This window comes from Drosophila simulans, chromosome 3L, assembly GCF_016746395.2.
Source record: "Drosophila simulans strain w501 chromosome 3L, Prin_Dsim_3.1, whole genome shotgun sequence".
Classification (NCBI taxonomy): Eukaryota; Metazoa; Arthropoda; class Insecta; order Diptera; family Drosophilidae; genus Drosophila; species Drosophila simulans.
Window position 1 is genome coordinate 18,584,889 of NC_052522.2, and position 18,570 is coordinate 18,603,458.

Here is an 18,570-nt window from a genome sequence, read left to right on the forward strand (position 1 = left end):
ACGACGTAGAGATGACAGTGTTATCGATACTAGCTAAATTAAATTAAGCAGTTACAGCGAGACATAAACAAAACAGTAACTATATAAGTAATTTCATAGGAAAATAAATACGTGTAGAAGCAAATAACTGAGCTATCAAACCCATTTTTAAACGTACAAATCAATGCTGAACACACAACACAAGGCCAACCGATAACATCGTGAACTATCGTTACTAATTACCACCTCCAGCTCCGCCTCTTTGCCATCCCTAACCGCGACCCATCTGTCAAATTTCTTTCTTTTCGTTGATTTTTCGACGGTGAGTGCGTTTTCGTGATTAATTTCGTTTTTGGCCCGGCATCCCCACATATTATGCCCCAGAAACAATGAAATCGCTCAGAGAAAACAACGCACGACTCGATCGTGCAATTATTGTGAAATTCGCAGAGTCCGCCAATAAAGCAGTGCCCATTTCTTGTTTACAGCCCGCACAAGCAAGATGAAACAGAACCCGTTCGTGTCGTCGTCGCGCAGGAAGAACCGCAAGCGCCACTTCCAGGCTCCCTCCCACATCCGCAGGCGCCTCATGTCCGCTCCCCTGTCCAAGGAGCTGCGCCAGAAGTACAATGTGCGTTCCATGCCCATCCGCCGCGACGATGAGGTCCAGGTGATCCGCGGCCACTTCAAGGGCAACCAGGTGGGCAAGGTGGTCCAGGCCTACCGCAAGAAGTTCGTCGTCTACGTCGAGAAGATCCAGCGCGAGAACGCCAACGGCACCAACGTCTACGTGGGCATCCACCCCAGCAAGGTGCTGATCGTCAAGCTGAAGCTCGACAAGGACCGCAAGGCCATCCTGGAGCGTCGCGGCAAGGGTCGTCTGGCTGCTCTCGGCAAGGATAAGGGCAAGTACACCGAGGAGACCGCCGCCCAGCCCATGGAGACCGCGTAAATCGCCGGCTAAAACTCTGCTTTGGACAACTGGGACGTCGCTGTTTACTGTTTTTACCGTAACGCTTAGTGTAAAAAACAAAACATCTGAAAAAAATCGCGTGTGAAAACGGCGCCATTCTTTACAATAAAGGAAAGTTGATTTTCACAAATCGATCTGTTGGCTTTTTCCTGAATGGAGTTGTAGATAAGTGTGCCGGAAAACCGAAGTAGCTGAAAAGTTTTGTAATCTGCAGTTTGTTTTGCAAAGATTATTAATTACTGCCCGATTAGATTCTGTTTCAGATACAACTTATACTGCCATCTTCTCTATATTTTTGTTTCTGTAAAAGTTAAAACCTTCAATTGTCTTGTTGTATTAGCTTGAATTTCAGTTTTCATTGAATTTGGACTTATAAAATGCGTGTATTTGGCATGCATTCAAATTAATGGTCAAATGCTTGATTAAAATTAAACTAGTAAAATACAAAATACACTATTGTGTCCAATAATCTCAGCTTTAATCACACGTAATGGCTACGTAAGGTATAATCGTGTACTCCTATATACTCTTGATAAGCATCTACATCAGTTTCTTTCTTTTAAACTTTTCCAAAGAGCTTCCTTTTGTAGGTAGAATAAACATATGATTTGGAAAACAGTCATATTAAGAGGATAACTAAAGAAGCCAATATACATATGTAGGGATATGTTTATCCCTATTTATTGATAACTAAGAATTAAATTGATATTATTGCGGATTAGGTTGAGAAACAGTAAGAAAAACAAGTATATTTCTTTGAATAGAAACAAAAATGAAATGCTTTATTTTATGTTCCGTTAATGGAATAAGGCACTTATTTTACATATATATTTTGATATCTTCTTGAATTTCGGATATGTATGTTATTTTCATTATCTCAGAATAATATCAGATTGATTTTGTCATTTGCTCAACTGAACAGCGAGAAATACTTGTTTCACAGCACATGTTCATTTTAACACTATGGCCATGGATTTTTTTTGGTTATAATAACGAGGTCGGTATAAGCCTCGATAGGATGTTTTGGTTTTTGTTCTTTGGCTGTGGGAGTAATTCTTGGTGAACACGAACTACTGGCGCCTTGAGTATGGCCTCCTGGGCTCGTAGGGAGTGGGACGAGGATCCGCGCGAGCCTTGGCCTTCGGCGGCTTCTTCTCCTCCTCGTAATCCTCGCCAAAGTGACGACGCTTCTCCTGCTCGATGAAAGCCTTTCGCTGGGCGGGAAACAACCCATTGGGCTCTCTCACTATGTTGGCCCTGGAGCAGTAGACCTGAGGATCGTAATCGGGCACACTCTCGTCGTCATCCCAGTTCTCCTCGGACTCGATCTTCGGGTGTCTGGTGTCTTCGCTGAGGACAGCAGGAGCGCTGGTCTGATAGTGCACTATAATGTTTCGATCCTCACACGATTGGGTGTGTTGCTGCGTATGCAGAAGGTAGGGCTTTAGTGGGACATACAAAGTATCTACAAAGTATATGTGTACTCACATAGAACTGGGGCTCTGGTATCAAGTGCGAATTATTGAAGGGACAAACCATAAGATCCACCGTGTCTTTGTGGATAACACGGCATTTCAGGATGTGCTGCTGGAGCTTATTGCGCAGCATTTTGTGCTCCTTGTTGTACGGGCAATAAACCATATCGGATTCGTCGTAGTTATCCATCATGAAGAGGAATTAGTTCTTTAAACAATAAAAACTGAGGTTTCGGGTTGCTTTTAAAATGTATTCGTAAAACACAAACAGTCCGGCAACGCTTTATCTACTTGTTTTACTATACCGATAATGAAATGCGATACTTTTTACAGCCTATCGATAAGCGCAGAAAAAGTGCCCTGATATCGCAGCTGGAAAATATTTATAAAATTTGTAAATTGGTTATTTGTTTGCAATTTGGTAGCGAAATCACACAGCAGCAAGATGGGCAAGGGATTCAATAACTACATGTGCAAGAAATTCTTCCACCCCGCCTCCAGGGACAACCTGAAAAGGGTAAGTGGCTCCAGGCTCCTGATGAAATATGTTCTTCCCCAGAAAAATGCCTAAAACTATGGGGATTACCTTCTGCAGGTCTGGATGGCGGAGCAGCAGGCGGAGGCGTACAAAAAGAAGCAGGAGGAGCTACGCAACCAGTATGAAAAGGAGCAGAATCTGCACGAGAACAAAGCAATGCTCAGCAAGGACAGCAAGGATAAGCTGAGCGTTAATTTCATGTACGAGCCACCGCCAGGAGTGCGAAAGGAGCGCGAAAAGGATGACAACGAGCCGGAGTACAAGTTCGAGTGGCAGCGGAAGTACAACGCTCCTAGAGAGTCTTACTGCAAGGGCGACACCGAGATCAGGGACCAGCCCTTTGGCATCCAGGTGCGAAACGTGCGTTGTCTCAAGTGCCACAAGTGGGGCCACATCAACACGGACAAGGAGTGCAACATGTACAGCATTTCCATGAGCGAGGCACGGAAACTGCACGCAGAAACTGAGGCCAGCGACATCATGGCCAAAAACGTGCTGGAGGAACAAATGAAGGAGGATGGCCTCATGATGAAGAGATCGGCACAGGAGCTGCAGAACATAAGGACCATTCAACAGCAGCATCAACTGGTGCCCAGCGATGGCGAGAAGGACGCCCATGCCGATAATCAAAATCCCGAACTAGTCTTTCTCAAATCCCTGTCCAAGAAACAAAAGCTAAAGCTGTTAAAGAAACTGGAGAAGATTGAACGAATGAAGCGCAAAGGCGAGGGCATCAAGAAACCCTCAAAAAAGAAATCAAAAAAGGAAAAGCACGAAAAAGATAGCAAGAAAAAGAAATCCAAGAAGGACAAATCGAGCAGAAAAGACAAAAAGGGCTCAGTTAGCAATAGCTCTGACTCCTCTTCATCGTCGGACAGCAGCGACTCCGAGGACAATCACAAAAGCAATCACAGGGACGACAAAAGAAATGGACATCAAAGGTCTAGGGACTCGGATCATAGCCACCAACGGCGAAGCAATGAAAGTAGGCATCGGAGAGATCGATCCCGCTCCAGAGATCGCTCGCGCTCGCTTAGCAGAGACCGAAGAAGGGAGAGGGAGCGCAGAGATCGGTCCAGGCGGTAGAATTAGTTTTGTAAAACCCACCAATAAATTTTTATCAATTTGTATCATCATATTTAAAATTCTAATTTAATTTATATTTCATTTACACCATAGAGTATGGAGCTTTAACCTTGTTAAGGAACCAACTAGGTTTTAAAATCATTCATTAGCTTTGCTATAATTATTTATTTTGCCAGCGTGTGATATACATATCTTAAAAAATTTATTGGGTATTAAGTGGTGCTTCTAAATTGCTCTAGATCCGGGCGAGTTGAGCAGTTGTCGAGGATCCGGCGGAGACGCAGAGTTCGGCGCCGTGGTTGCTTCCACCCTCCCGGGAAATGCTCTTCACGTGGATGTGGCTCTTGAGCATCGCAGCACGAAGGACAAGCATGCGGGTATGGCGCTGGTACTGTTTCCCCATGATCAAAGCCCGCTCAAAGGTGCTGTTCCTTTGATCCGCCTCCTTGGCGAACAGTATCTTATTGTGCGAGTCAATGCGCGCCTGGATCTGTCCGTCTAATATCAACTGCATCACCTCGTTCTCCAGATCGCCCACCGACGAGTTAAATGCCATGGCCATTTTGTGCATATCAGCTGACATATAGGGGCTAAAGTATTGGATTAGCGCGCGATTGCGTATCTTGGTGTACAGAGTGGTTACATGTGGCGCAATGTACATGTCAACCAGCAGGTTATCCCTAATTTCATCCAGAAGCGTTAGACAGGAGGCGTATTTACTTTCGTAGAACTTGAAAATAATATCCCTGAGTTGGGGCTCCAGTTCTAAGAACAATTTAAAGGATGTAGAGGCGATGACCAGACGCTTAAGCTCCTGTCGATCAAAGGTGGCCAGGGCGCAGAGGCCACCATAGACCGCCACATTGCTGGTGGAGATCATTTCGGGAAAGTCGCAGTGATCGAAGTTGGCATTGAGGAAATGCTTGGCGGCCACCTTATATTTCTTTTGCTGCAGTTCCGCCAGACCAGCAGCGCATTCAAGGCGAGTATGAACCTGGGCATTAGCCTCCTTGGAGCCCTCGGCGAAGTCTGGGGTGCTTTCCGCCTTGGATATGTAGCTCATCACATGGGCCCAATTCTGGAGATAAATTGACACCTTGATTACGTTAAGGCACATGTTGACCACATGCTTTCCACTAGTGCAGTAGTCTCTGGCCCGAGAGTAGCACTTCAGGGCATTGGTGAGGTCGCCACAACTGAGGTAGTGGTCAGCCAGGTCATCGTGGCCCCTCCGGATGCTCTCCTTGATCGAATTGGACTTGTAGTTCTTGAGGTCCGAGTCCAGCTTCTCCAGCTTAAGAGCCGCCTTCTTCATCTTGGTGTCTACCCAAGCGGCATCGTAGGCGAAAGCGTCCTTTTCGCCAGCGGGCTGAGCCTGTCCTTGAGCCTGAGCCGCAGGTTGGGCCGCGATATCCGGAAGGGGAGCGGCTGCCAGGGGACCGGGAGCCGCTGCTCCTGCCTGATCTCCGGCAGCATTTGCTGGTGGTGCCGGCGCGTTGCCAGCGTTTAGATCGCTCAAACGCTTGTGCAGCACTTGGTAAAGATTTACGTTGTAGGTGGTCTGAACGTAAGTAATGGCCATTTTCAGAGCCTCCACGGCTAAAACCGGGCAGACGTCCGCCACATAAATTAGGCGATGGAGCCGCACGATCCCGGCATATTGGTTGGCGTACACTTCGAGATCGATGCTGGGGTTCTCCACCACAATCTGCTGCTCCTCGTTGTTTTCGTTGTCCTCGTTCGGCGGCGCGATGTCCACTTGCATCGGCTCCACGGCGTTCTTTTGTTGGAGTAATAAGCGATTTATGCTGATTATATGGCTTCAGATAACGCAATTTTGGTGAATGTTTACCTGCATGAGTGGTGGCATCGGCAGCACGGGCATCCTGCTTCTATTTGCTACGACAGTCCAGGGAAAATGAACAAATTTAGGCTACGTTTTTGTTTATTCGTCAATTAATTTTTCCGATTCGCAAATTATTTTGCACCGATAATCTAGAGATGACAATGTGAACAACGCTTTTCTCGATAGATGACAACTGTAGGGAAGACCAGAAGAAGAAGAAAAATATCGTATCATATTTAAAAAAAATTATAATGATAAGGTATATATCATCCAAAAATTAATATATATAGTGTATTGATATATTATAAATATAATAATTTTGTTAACCTTCCTCTAACTGCCCTCATTTTATTCCCTTTTCTATGAATATTTAAAATATCATGTGAAAAACCATCGCGATATAAATATTTACTTTTATTATAATATATCGATAAATTGATATATTTTCCACATCCCTAATTTCAGAAGAAGAAGCGCACCACGCATTAGTAAACTTTCAATTGTTTGTGAAATTTATTAAATAAAGTTGCTAATATTAATATAGAAGTAAGCCAAGATGTCCAACATAACGGCGGCGGTTATAGCCAACCGCAACAAAAAACATTTCCTGGGCGTTCCAGCTCCATTGGGCTATGTGGCCGGCGTCGGTCGAGGGTAAGTACTACCAAACGCGCTTCTTGCGAAAATAAACTTAATGCTAATGGTATATTTTCTATTTTAGAGCCACAGGATTCACCACTCGGTCCGATATTGGTCCTGCCCGTGATGCAAACGATGTATCCGACGACCGCCATGCTCCGCCGGCCACCAAACGTAAGAAAAAAGACGAAGAGGAGGAGGAGGACGAAGACTTGAACGACTCAAACTATGACGAGTTTAGTGGTTACAGCGGCTCCCTGTTCTCCAAGGATCCGTACGACAAGGATGACGAGGAGGCGGACGCTATATACGATTCGATAGACAAGCGAATGGACGAAAAGCGGAAAGAGTATCGTGATCGCCGGCTGCGTGAGGACTTGGAACGGTACCGCCAGGAGCGACCGAAGATCCAGCAGCAGTTCAGTGACCTGAAACGCTCACTGGCCAGCGTCACATCGGAAGAGTGGTCCACGATTCCTGAAGTGGGCGATAGTCGAAACAGAAAGCAACGAAATCCCAGGGCCGAAAAGTTTACCCCTCTGCCGGACAGCTTGATATCCAGAAACCTTGGCGGCGAGTCGTCCTCTACGTTGGATCCGTCCTCGGGCTTGGCTTCTATGGTGCCTGGTGTAGCTACTCCTGGCATGCTGACACCTACGGGTGATCTTGATTTGCGAAAGATTGGCCAGGCTCGTAACACTCTTATGAACGTCAAGTTGTCGCAGGTTTCCGATTCCGTGACAGGCCAAACGGTGGTGGATCCCAAGGGCTATCTTACCGACCTGCAGAGTATGATTCCCACTTATGGTGGTGACATAAACGACATCAAAAAGGCTCGTTTGTTGCTCAAGAGTGTGAGGGAAACGAATCCTAACCATCCACCAGCTTGGATTGCCTCCGCCCGTTTGGAAGAAGTGACTGGCAAGGTTCAGATGGCTAGGAATCTGATTATGAGGGGCTGCGAAATGAACATCCAGTCTGAGGATCTCTGGCTGGAAGCAGCTCGCCTTCAGCCGCCAGATACAGCCAAAGCGGTGATCGCGCAAGCGGCTCGTCATATTCCTACCTCGGTCAGGATCTGGATTAAAGCCGCTGACCTGGAATCGGAGACCAAAGCTAAGCGTAGAGTTTTCAGAAAAGCTCTAGAGCATATTCCAAATTCAGTTCGTCTTTGGAAAGCGGCTGTCGAACTTGAAAACCCCGATGATGCACGTATTTTACTCTCTCGCGCCGTGGAGTGTTGCAACACCAGCGTTGAACTTTGGTTGGCTCTCGCCCGCTTGGAAACCTACGAGAACGCCCGAAAGGTCCTAAACAAGGCTCGCGAGAATATTCCGACTGATCGTCAGATTTGGACCACAGCTGCGAAGTTGGAGGAGGCTAATGGTAATATTCACATGGTGGAAAAGATCATTGATCGATCATTGACCTCGCTGACCGTCAACGGAGTGGAGATCAACCGTGATCAGTGGTTCCAGGAGGCCATCGAGGCGGAAAAATCAGGAGCAGTCAACTGTTGCCAATCCATTGTTAAGGCTGTCATTGGAATAGGAGTGGAGGAGGAGGATCGCAAACAGACTTGGATTGATGATGCTGAGTTCGTAAGTATTTATAAACACTTGCTTTTTTTTTACATTTGTAACATTTTTGAAACCAAATAACCGAAATATATTTTCCGTCTTTCAGTGCGCAAAGGAAAATGCATTTGAGTGTGCCCGAGCTGTTTACGCTCATGCCCTGCAAATATTTCCCTCAAAGAAAAGCATCTGGTTGCGAGCCGCCTACTTTGAAAAGAACCATGGCACCCGCGAATCTTTGGAGGCCCTGTTGCAGCGAGCAGTGGCTCATTGTCCTAAATCGGAGATTCTCTGGCTGATGGGGGCCAAATCCAAATGGATGGCTGGAGACGTTCCAGCCGCGAGAGGTATTTTATCCTTGGCTTTCCAGGCCAATCCCAATTCCGAGGACATTTGGTTGGCTGCCGTTAAGTTGGAATCAGAGAACTCGGAATATGAACGGGCGAGACGCTTGTTAGCCAAGGCTAGAGGATCGGCACCGACACCAAGGGTGATGATGAAATCAGCTCGCCTGGAATGGGCTTTGGAAAAGTTCGATGAAGCTCTACGGTTGCTGGAGGAGGCTGTGGAAGTTTTCCCAGATTTCCCCAAACTGTGGATGATGAAGGGTCAGATTGAGGAGCAGCAGAGACGGACAGATGATGCAGCTGCCACCTATACTCTGGGCTTGAAAAAGTGTCCTACGTCCATCCCACTTTGGATTCTTTCCGCCAACCTAGAAGAGCGCAAAGGAGTGCTGACGAAGGCTCGGTCCATTTTGGAACGAGGTCGTTTGCGTAACCCCAAGGTGGCTGTACTCTGGCTGGAGGCCATCAGGGTGGAGCTGCGTGCGGGTCTCAAGGAGATTGCCAGCACAATGATGGCAAGAGCACTGCAGGAATGTCCCAACGCTGGTGAGCTATGGGCGGAGGCTATTTTCATGGAAACCAAGCCGCAGCGAAAGACCAAGTCAGTGGATGCTCTCAAGAAATGCGAGCATGATCCACATGTGCTGCTAGCTGTATCAAAACTGTTCTGGTCTGAGCACAAGTTCTCCAAGTGCCGGGACTGGTTTAATCGAACGGTAAGTAATTTATAATTTTTTATATTTTAATGAATGTAATTTAATAATGAATGTAATAGAAACAAATATGTTCGGAGCTAATCATTTGTTTATTTCAGGTCAAGATCGATCCAGATCTAGGTGATGCTTGGGCGTATTTCTACAAGTTCGAATTGCTCCACGGTACGGAGGCGCAGCAGCAGGAGGTCCTCGATCGGTGCATTTCGGCGGAGCCCACGCACGGCGAGTCCTGGTGTCGGGTCAGCAAGAACATCCAGAACTGGCAGTTCAAGACACCTGAGGTGCTGCGTGCCGTTGTCAGGGAGCTATCCATACCCATCTAAGTTTTAATTCTGTTTGGATTAAACGCATGCAGCCTAGCGCTGCACTTCTCTATAACCTTTAATTATGCGATATACTTGTTTGAAATGTCTGAAGATAAACTCGAAAAGGAACAGGACAAAACTGACAGCAGCTCCACACCCAAAGATTCCCAAAGCATACCGGCACTCTGTAATGCCAATGGAGACAAAGCCACCAACTCCGCCCTCGCATTTGGGCTTCTGAGGAATCCACTTCCGCTCCTCGCGATTCACCAAGCTTACTTCTCGCTGCCAGCGTAGCCTGTGGGTAAAAACAAAGTGTTTCACGTTTTTCCATTTTCAAACAAGTTATTGAAGTGTAAATTATAAAAGGGTTTTGATCCCTGTAAAATTTTTAATTAGGCGTCTTTTGATTAGTTAAACGTTTAAATTACTATTGGACTTTTAGTATAAAATTTAATAAATTACCTATTTTTTAAATGTAAAACGCAATTGGAAAGAGAAACTATGTTGACATATAAAATATTCTTACTGTCTTCGAATGAGCTCCTTGTAAGGAAAGTTTTTCCTCGTTGGAATAGCCAGCATGGGCAGCTGAAAAGGCTCCAGTTCCATTAATCCGCACTTTTCCGGCTCGCTGAAGGTGTCGCTGACGATTTGGTAACCTGCCTGGAGTTCAACCTGGTATGCAAATAAGCCGGTTCGCATTTTCTCCATTCCTAGCAAGGGGCGCATATAGATATTTTCACCTTTGGAGGCGATCTTCTTGTGGTAAAGATTCTTCGTTACGGGATCTGTGGACTCGGTGAAGTATATTTTATTATATTGCGTGTCCTGAACTCCGATTTCTAGAGGCGATTGTCCCAGATCAGACAATGACTGGATAGCATCCGAAGGACTTTGCAGCAGAGCCACTATATTAGCCGAAAACGAGGTGAACAAAAAGAGAGCTGCAACAAATGTGGTAAAGACAATGATCCTCGCCGATCGGTTCCGCACCTCCACGTAGAAACCCTGCTGGCACATGGCACCCCAAACAAAATTTAGTGTATCCATGTAGGACATGTCGTGGTTGTGGGGCGAAAAGAACAGTTCCAGAACCAAGACCACGGTCGTGATGATCAGTAGCATCAAAATGGACACCCACACATCGTTCTCAAAGGGCATGGCGAATATATTGGCCACTGCCGAGAGAGGTGGCTGCCGGAACATGATCCCAGCTCTCACTCGATAAGTCTCAGCCACAAAATCGACCAATGCAATACGATCCAATCTCATGAAGATCGCCAGCTGGGCCAAGTCCAGTTCATAGCGTTGAAAACGTCCCATGAGACCATCGAATGAGCCATTCGGTTGTCGCCATCCGTAGTTCACTGTTTGATAGGTATTGTAGCTGAAATGGGAAGTTTTTGAACAGTAATCATTTTTATCTAAAAGACAACAAGAGGAAATCCCACTTACCTCATATTCAATCTATTGGCCAGCTCCAGCATCAAGCGATGATTAACCTTCGATATAGTGTCAATATGCCTCAGTGACAAATCTTCAATGTTAGTGAATAGATCCGGAAAGGCAATTACAATGGCCGAATTGAACACTATGCCCTCCAGATCCTGTCTATAAGTTATTGCCGAACCAAAGTGCTGCAGGGCATGAATGACGTGCCGCGAATTTCGAATGTTATGCCCCACCAAGGTCCTTTTCAAAGGCTTCCAGGCAGCTACCTTGTACAGATCGATCAAACTGCAAGAGAAGTTGCCAACGTTTTCATATTGAAGGACCCGCAACTCACTGTCCGGGGGAATGAATATTTCCGGATCCTCGAGTAAATCGATATCGCCTGGATCTTCGGTCAGGAGCAACCAGAACCGGTTGGTGGTGAGGTAATTATGTTCCGAGGCCGCAGACCAGCGGAGTAGATTCAAGGCGCACTCGCTGCTGAACTCCAGCAGCAGGATGCCCATTTTGTAGGGCAGCGCGGGGAGCAGGAAGGACGTCTCCCAGTGGGTGGAGTTGTTGGCGTGGAAACTCTTTGGCGGTGGAGCGTCCTTATGTTCATCCAGGGCATCGACATGCTGCAGGTCCCTCAGCGAGCTCTCCGTACTGACCTGCACATAGAAATTGTTAAGGTTGAAGTGCTGCCAAAGCTTCCAAAGGCGAAAATCCGCTGGAGGGGAAAAAACGAGTACAGAGAAAACAAATTTAGTATTCGAAAGTTGGAATAGTTAGTTCGATTTTTAGAGGTGTCTAGAAGTATGGAACGGTATATCAGACTAATATCAAATAATAAGGATTAAGTTAAATCAGGTTTTTGGCAAATTCAAACGTGAGAAATCGCGTTAAGAAATCGCCAAAGATTTTAGAATTTTCTAAGCCAATTTTCACCCATTTTGGCCAGTGTACTGTGGGGTCATAAATTTGTCCCCAGCAGCACGTTGCATGCAGAGGGTTAATTCACCAATGTCCGTGTGACAAACGACCAGCATCAGGCTGTGAACGCCGTGGTGGCGATAGTAAGCGACTAGCATATCCGGCAACTGATTGCCCCACCGTGTTTTCGGGTCCGGATCCTGCCGGGAATATTCGCTCCGCCAGCTGCCGGCGACACGTGGTGGTGTCCCACTGACGAGCAGGAAAAATATCAGAGGGAGCCAGTGCGCGACTTGAACTTTCATCACTGCGACTGCGAGTATTAACGAGTTGCTGTCCGTCCTGTCGCTTTTGCATTTCCCCGACGCGCTTTTTTTCACGGATTGGAGTCCCCGGCTTTTATAGCCAAAAGGGCAGTCGCCAGTAATTGCATTCAAGAATTGCATTAAAATTATGCATTGATTACACTCCGCTGCGCTTCCTTTCGGTCCACGTCCACATCCACGTGCACCCATCTGCTGTCATTACGAAGGGCAATCTTCGCGAGCAATTTTGCGACAACTGCAATTGGTCATCGATGGCGTTTAATTGGTCCGAGCAAGTGGCGCACAAATTGTCCGCGTGGAAGTGCGGACAAAGTCAATTACGTGTCAACGACGACCGGAACGGAGAAAGTTGCTCCGACATACTGGACTCGGACTTGGCTTTCGGATAAGCACATAAGTTTGGGCCAAAAGGAATTGGAAAGTTTCGCAGAGGGTTTAATTTCGCCAATTTACTTGGTTCTATCGGTGAATTGGTTATTATTTTATGAGAACAGTAATTCTTTTCGAATGTAGATGATTTTCATACATAACTAGTTATATTAAAAAAATCTTGATTATTTAATTTGATTATTAGTAACTAAATTATTTAAAATTTGATTTCGAATTCTCACAAGAAAAAATTAATCTTTCGCAGCCTTAAAAAGTTAGCTTTTAGAAAAGTTAATCATGCAAATTCTTCCATATAAATCCGACTTTAAATAAACTAAAATCAGTTTAAGAGCCAGTTTTTGGCCCGAAGGCATGAGCATGAGCATTAGGAAGCAATTAAGAAAGCTGTTGCAAAAAGTAAGATGGCAAAATATAAGCAAATTTGATCAAGCGTGGGCGCAATATAGAAATAAATACACACACATGCGTAAAAATAGAGAAACTGGTATTAGCTCGATGTCACAGGACGACGACAAAACATGAGGATAAGGACATGGCCACGCAAACAGCGCCACTCCTGACGACATTAACACAATTACAATCTGAACATGTGTTAGTCCTCTAAGACATGCGTTGACTATAAAGAAAAATCCAATTAAAAGTGATAAAAGTTATTGAAGCGTAGCGCAGCAAAAAGGAAAACCATTAGGAGAAAAGCAGCAGGAAAAACAAATGGCCGAAATGCGGACGGAAGGCGAAAAGGCCGGAAACGGAGAAGGCAACACAAAGTGGCTGCCATTTGTGGCATGGTACGTAGTAGATATGGCGCTGATTGCAACACCAGATTATCACACAGATTTGGCGAGCTGGGCGACACGCCAAGGATAAATCAGGATTCGCCACCCAGACCACCTGCCTCACATTTGGCAAGGATAATCATTCATGGGCCAAACGAACAGGAAACGCTTTTGCTGCTGGATAACACTTTCTGATTCAATTAAGTTTAAAAGAATAGGGTCACCAATTGAGACGAGGGTACTGAATTCCAGATAGCCCCCTTAATTGGGTGCGAAGGATAACAGCGAAAATGAATAAAATATATTCAAATGTTATACCTAAAAAGTTGCCAACATTTGTTCGTTGCCAACTTTAATATCTAATCATGCATGAGGTTGCAAAACACCAAAATAATTATGAATAAATATTGCAAAATATTGGAAAAGGAAATAAGAATAATAGTGCCACTTAAAAAAATATTAGAATCAATTTGAAAATTACCAAAATGATAAAATTATCAAAAATATCAATCATACGACCTGTTGCCCTTGATCTAATATTTTTAACCTTTGTGCATAAATTACCCTTTAGACAATTTTTATTGGAGATATTAGACATCGATCCCAGACTCGGAATTTTTATTAGGGTAGACAATTTGATTTTTTCCAATAACAATGATCATGGTTATTAAATGGTGGGTAATTTGGGTAATTTTTTGTATAGTTTGATATTACCATTGCTTATTGTGCCTCTTGTTTCCTAGCCTCTTTTTCAGCAGCGGCTGCCTCCTTTTTGAGCTGCGCATCCCTTTTCGACGAGTGTTTGCGCCAATTCTTGACGACCTTGTCGAATTCTTTCATCCGAGCCTTCTTGTCCTTAACCGTCTCCGGCTCCTGTCCAATCCCACTCTCGTCCACTTCGTCCTCATATCCGGCTGGAGGCAAAGCATTGAAGTGACTATTGTGAAAAGCGGTGCGGTTTCCATCCTTAAACCAGTATCGCTTCGTCCGCCGGTACATATGTTCATAGTTCTTAAACTCAAGACGCTCCTCTTCCGACCGAGTGCTAAAAACCAATAGGGTGAGAATGGCTATCATCGGCAGGACTCCGAAGAGCGATATTTTCTGCCAGACCTTGGCGTGTTGTGCAACAATTGCTACGGAAATAAAGGATCAGTTTGGAACATGATTTATATGACTATACCCACGTGGTTTCTTTCCAGTCCGGCCAGGACAGCCAAGGTCCCCTCCTTGGATCGCCGTTAGAGGTTTCTTTTGCTTTCGAGTACTTTTACCTGATAGCAATTCATCGCACGATTGCTTTTTCTTTTTATTTTTATTAGTTTCTGCAACACATGAGACTTTTGGCGGGCATTTTGAGCCTCCGGATATGGCTGTTTCGTCCTTTGGCGGCGTAACTTTAGTTTCCTTAGCTGCTTTAGGTGGTGTCGCTGTAAGAATGTAACATGAATTTAAAATTTAATATTTTAATTTCACAAGCTACGCTTTTTAACCTTTTTTTGCCGCATCGGAAGCCTTGGCCTTTGGATCAGAAGATTTCTTCGCTGCATCTTTAGTATCTTTACACTTCGCGTCTGTAATAGAGTAATCAGTGCTATAGAAATATATTTTATTTACATCCCATATACCTTTTGATCCTGTACCAGAAGATTTTCCATCAGACTTTGACATTAAGCGTTGGGTAATAACGGTGTTGATTGCAAACCGTGGATTTACATATTTCATTAATTGCAAGTGCCGCATTTTTTTACTAAAAGATAAATTTTAAAGACAGATTTCCGAAACAGAATTTTAAATTACAATTTCCCCAACATGCCAACTGATAGCCTACCTAGAAAAAACAGAATTCGAAGAATCTTAAAGCCATTGCTTTTCTTAAGATGTGTAACATATCATTTGGAATTGCAGTCCTTCATACTGAGGGCAAAGATTATAAGGAAAGGAAAAGTTTAAGACGGAATAAATCAATTTAAGCTTAATCTGAACAAACTATAAACTTGTCATATAGTTTTCCTATTTTCCTGTATTTTTTATGAATTTTCTTTCGTAGTTTTCAACTTTAACTCTAAGACGCTCTTACACAATGGACTTTAGTATTCTTCGCTGTGAGTAATTGCCGCCGCTAGATGGCGGCAGTCCATTAATCATTTCGCTCATGCTTTTGGACGTCCGCCTGTCGTGTTCAACTAGTTTTATAATTTCCACGCTGTGGGTTCGGTTGGTCAGTACATTTTTTATTACACGCCCTGCTTCACTGTACTTTTTGCTCCCATCCCTTTTTTGCACTTATGTAATCCATATGGGATGAACAAGTTTATGATTGCTCCTCTTCAAACGAATGGAGTTTGCCTTTCATCCGCTGCTTGCCGGGCTTATTGAGCTTAAATTAATGCAAATCTGGTTGTTGGGTTGGTGACCCATTTGCCATGTAGATTGCGTTCCATGTGGAAAGGGTTTAGCCTTTGAAGGCATTGCAATTATCGGAGATCTTTCACTCGACTGCCCCAGATTGTGGCGGGTTGTGTCTGATTTGCATAGGGCACAAAAGACCTGAGGCCTTTGACAATTAGTGTGTGGTATTTATAGAGCCGATGTAACCTTTGCTACCTTTGCGGTGTTTTGTAGCCTTTAGGCCCTATTATTTCGAAGGTTGTATTTGTGTAACCCCAGGCTAAGCTAAATTGAAGTATGCTTGATGTTTATTATGCATCCACAATGTGCTACTTTGTGCTACCTTTTGGCTTTCACGCCTTTGAAATACATTTAATCCATCATTGCACAGGCATACATGTTGAATCTGCATAAGGGTGAACCAACCACTCAACTAATTTAAAATTTATAAATAATTTAATAATTTAATATTTTATAATTTAATTAAATACTTTCAATTAAAAACTAGTATTTTTATTAACAATTGTTTTTCTTTATTTAACCCCAGGCATTTTTATTCTTATTGAAAATCGTATAATACGTTTGCACATTTTCTTACAAAACTTACTACCAACTTGCTAAAAGACATCTTGAATTGGCAAGAACTTAGTTCACCCTAATGCAAATGTATCCATTCAAAGGATCCTGGTCTAGCCCTTGGCCATGTCTGACTGTCTACAGCTTTATTGACTCCCCGTTTTCAATTTGCCTGAACATAAGAGGGCCGGGAAACCTGTTGAAAAGGTGCAAAATCGCTCGTTCATTCGTTAGCCCCCCCACCCCCACCCCTTTGGCCCTTAGGCAAACACGCTTAGGCAGCCTTATCAATCAAAGGTATCTCAGTATATACAGTATATGGATTCGAACACACCTTCGGAGATACAGAACACGCCCACACGTATGTTATTAATAAGGGCCATTTATCAAGGGCCGGGACCTTTAAATGGTGCGAAGCTCCTCAATGCAATGTGCCACATCGAGTAAAATTCGGATTAAATTGTGTGTTTTTTTACTCGATTTCCGTTTTTCATTTAAGCATTTTATGCCTGTTTGTCGTGCGATGGGATGGAATCTTGTGTGTGTGTGGTGAAAGCGATTCAAGTTAAATGGTTTCGCCCTGTGTCAGGTGGCAAATGAAATGGCCTCTAAAGAATACCTCGGGCAATTAATATTGATTGGAAACTCATAAATTTGGCACGATAATTTATGACGTGAGGAAAGAAAGATAAATCTATAAGAAGGCCTCGTTGAAATGTGTTTGATTGATACTGATTTTCTTTAGCTCGATGAACAGAAAGAAATCCATTTAATTTGGAGAATAAGATGAAGGGTTTAATAATTTGATAAAGTACATAATATAAGTAGAATATTTACTAATTATGCACTTACGAATGTGACTGCCTATGTGACTTTTTCAGGCTTATAATTTTAAAAGCTACAATTTCATAAATTGCGGACCGAGCTCAATCAAGCAAATACTTATCCAACAGTAAACGCTCCATTAGGCAAACCTCCGAAATCCCCATCGGAGACATCGGAAGAGGGATATAAAATAGAGCTCAATATGTCAAAGTTCGTCGGCCATTGACATTAATTAATGGAATGTAAAATGAACAGCGTCGCACGGCACGAAAAGCAGCGAAAGCAGATAGTCGGGCAATTAGGCCCCAATCCCAAGGAGAAAGGACCTTCAGCCGGATACGGTAACTTGGACGGATACGGAGTAACAGCCAGAAAACCCGGACGACGCAGATGGGTATCGCGTATAATTTGTGAAAATTGATGATTTGTTTAGATTTACGAATGAGCGAACAAAACGAGCCAAATTGGCACGTAGCAAGGACGAAAGGAAATCCGAACAAAGGGAGCAACGTGGTTGCCATGCCTTTTCCCCATTTTCAGCAACGAAGGCTTCAAGGTGTTCGCTAATTGATTCGATATAGATAAATGACCTCAGAGGGCGGGCAGCAGCCGCTAGATGGCGCCAGATAATGATTAACGAGCACTTTCCTTGGCTCTTTTGGGGCTTTCTCCCCATTCCAGCTATTCATACGTTCAAATTTCTCGATATCCTTGAAAGGCCTAGGAAATTCCGACCGCTACCAGAAATTCGAATCCTGCTGCGGCCATAAGCATTAATTACTTGTTGATTATAAATTATTGCTAAGTGAAAGGAGAACCTGAGGGAAAGCAATCGCCTTGACTGCTGATTAAATAACTTAATTAGGCGTCCGACGGTCTGCGTAGCTCATCAACTGCTAGTTTAGATGGCCAATCATAAATGACTGTTGATTTGTGGAAATGTTATAGATTGGATATGAACTGTATTAAATATAATGTGCATCATATTTGAAATAAATATAATAATATATATCGGATATCTTTATATCTACATTCTTGAAAGCAAATATGTTTCAGAAGTAATTAAGCGATTGTACCTTGTGAAAGTTCTAAAAATACGTACTACAAATCTTTGGATAAGATATGAAATGTAATACCAGAAGTACGCCAAAGATATACCTTTAGTTCCAAACGCCTTAAAAACACGTTCTATTTTTGTAGCTACGAATTATCTGCATTGTTCGGGTAATTCCCTTAACTTTCCCACTTGTCCACAAAATAACCGAAGCACTAAGTGCCTCAAACCAATTAAGATCGAATGAATGGGTCTACGTAGGGCCGTAAAAATCCGCACACTTCGACACTTCACGTGAATAGATAAGACCAATATTTCGAAGATAATGGTCAGAATGGCGAGATTCCTTTCATTAACTATTTTTCATTAATTTTCGCGATATGG

The 18,570-nt window shown here is 43.9% G+C and overlaps 7 protein-coding genes across 8 annotated transcripts; 3 read left to right on the plus strand and 4 right to left on the minus strand.

The window, feature by feature from the left end:
- The first annotated feature begins 149 nt into the window (after positions 1-149).
- On the plus strand, positions 150-1,086 carry LOC6738619 (60S ribosomal protein L26). The gene is made up of 2 exons (XM_016171713.3): positions 150-301; positions 468-1,086. Exon 2 carries the CDS (start codon positions 482-484, stop codon positions 929-931), a length of 450 nt encoding a protein of 149 aa, XP_016032462.1. The 5' UTR covers positions 150-301; positions 468-481; the 3' UTR covers positions 932-1,086.
- A 618-nt stretch (positions 1,087-1,704) lies between these two features.
- Positions 1,705-2,737, minus strand: LOC6738620 (gametocyte-specific factor 1 homolog). The gene is made up of 2 exons (XM_002085386.4): positions 2,441-2,737; positions 1,705-2,373 (listed from the first exon to the last, which is right to left on the minus strand). Exons 1-2 carry the CDS (start codon positions 2,618-2,620, stop codon positions 2,023-2,025), a joined length of 531 nt encoding a protein of 176 aa, XP_002085422.2. The 5' UTR covers positions 2,621-2,737; the 3' UTR covers positions 1,705-2,022.
- On the plus strand, positions 2,736-4,103 carry LOC6738621 (corepressor interacting with RBPJ 1). Its single transcript, XM_002085387.4, has 2 exons — positions 2,736-2,944; positions 3,023-4,103. The coding sequence occupies exons 1-2, from the start codon at positions 2,873-2,875 to the stop codon at positions 4,049-4,051; spliced, it is 1,101 nt and encodes a 366-aa protein (XP_002085423.1). The 5' UTR covers positions 2,736-2,872; the 3' UTR covers positions 4,052-4,103.
- Positions 4,104-4,196: 93 nt separating this feature from the next.
- Positions 4,197-6,097, minus strand: LOC6738623 (COP9 signalosome complex subunit 1b). The gene is made up of 2 exons (XM_016169275.3): positions 5,904-6,097; positions 4,197-5,831 (listed from the first exon to the last, which is right to left on the minus strand). The coding sequence occupies exons 1-2, from the start codon at positions 5,934-5,936 to the stop codon at positions 4,287-4,289; spliced, it is 1,578 nt and encodes a 525-aa protein (XP_016032463.1). The 5' UTR covers positions 5,937-6,097; the 3' UTR covers positions 4,197-4,286.
- Positions 6,098-6,319: 222 nt separating this feature from the next.
- On the plus strand, positions 6,320-9,561 carry LOC6738624 (pre-mRNA-processing factor 6). Its single transcript, XM_002085390.4, has 4 exons — positions 6,320-6,551; positions 6,619-8,137; positions 8,223-9,176; positions 9,275-9,561. The coding sequence occupies exons 1-4, from the start codon at positions 6,454-6,456 to the stop codon at positions 9,497-9,499; spliced, it is 2,796 nt and encodes a 931-aa protein (XP_002085426.2). The 5' UTR covers positions 6,320-6,453; the 3' UTR covers positions 9,500-9,561.
- On the minus strand, positions 9,247-12,224 carry LOC6738625. Its single transcript, XM_002085391.4, has 4 exons — positions 11,937-12,224; positions 10,940-11,645; positions 10,011-10,871; positions 9,247-9,779 (listed from the first exon to the last, which is right to left on the minus strand). The coding sequence occupies exons 1-4, from the start codon at positions 12,151-12,153 to the stop codon at positions 9,533-9,535; spliced, it is 2,031 nt and encodes a 676-aa protein (XP_002085427.1). The 5' UTR covers positions 12,154-12,224; the 3' UTR covers positions 9,247-9,532.
- LOC6738626 lies at positions 11,508-15,166 on the minus strand. Of its 2 annotated transcripts, XM_016169274.3 has the most exons (5): positions 14,969-15,166; positions 14,834-14,914; positions 14,528-14,770; positions 14,055-14,476; positions 11,508-11,645 (listed from the first exon to the last, which is right to left on the minus strand). In XM_016169274.3, exons 1-4 carry the CDS (start codon positions 15,081-15,083, stop codon positions 14,061-14,063), a joined length of 855 nt encoding a protein of 284 aa, XP_016032464.1. In that variant the 5' UTR covers positions 15,084-15,166; the 3' UTR covers positions 11,508-11,645; positions 14,055-14,060. The 2 variants fall into 2 exon arrangements, with proteins under 2 accessions (XP_016032464.1, XP_002085428.2); XM_002085392.4 differs by lacking the exon at positions 11,508-11,645 and having other exon boundaries at positions 13,916-14,476.
- Between the last annotated feature and the right edge of the window lie 3,404 nt (positions 15,167-18,570).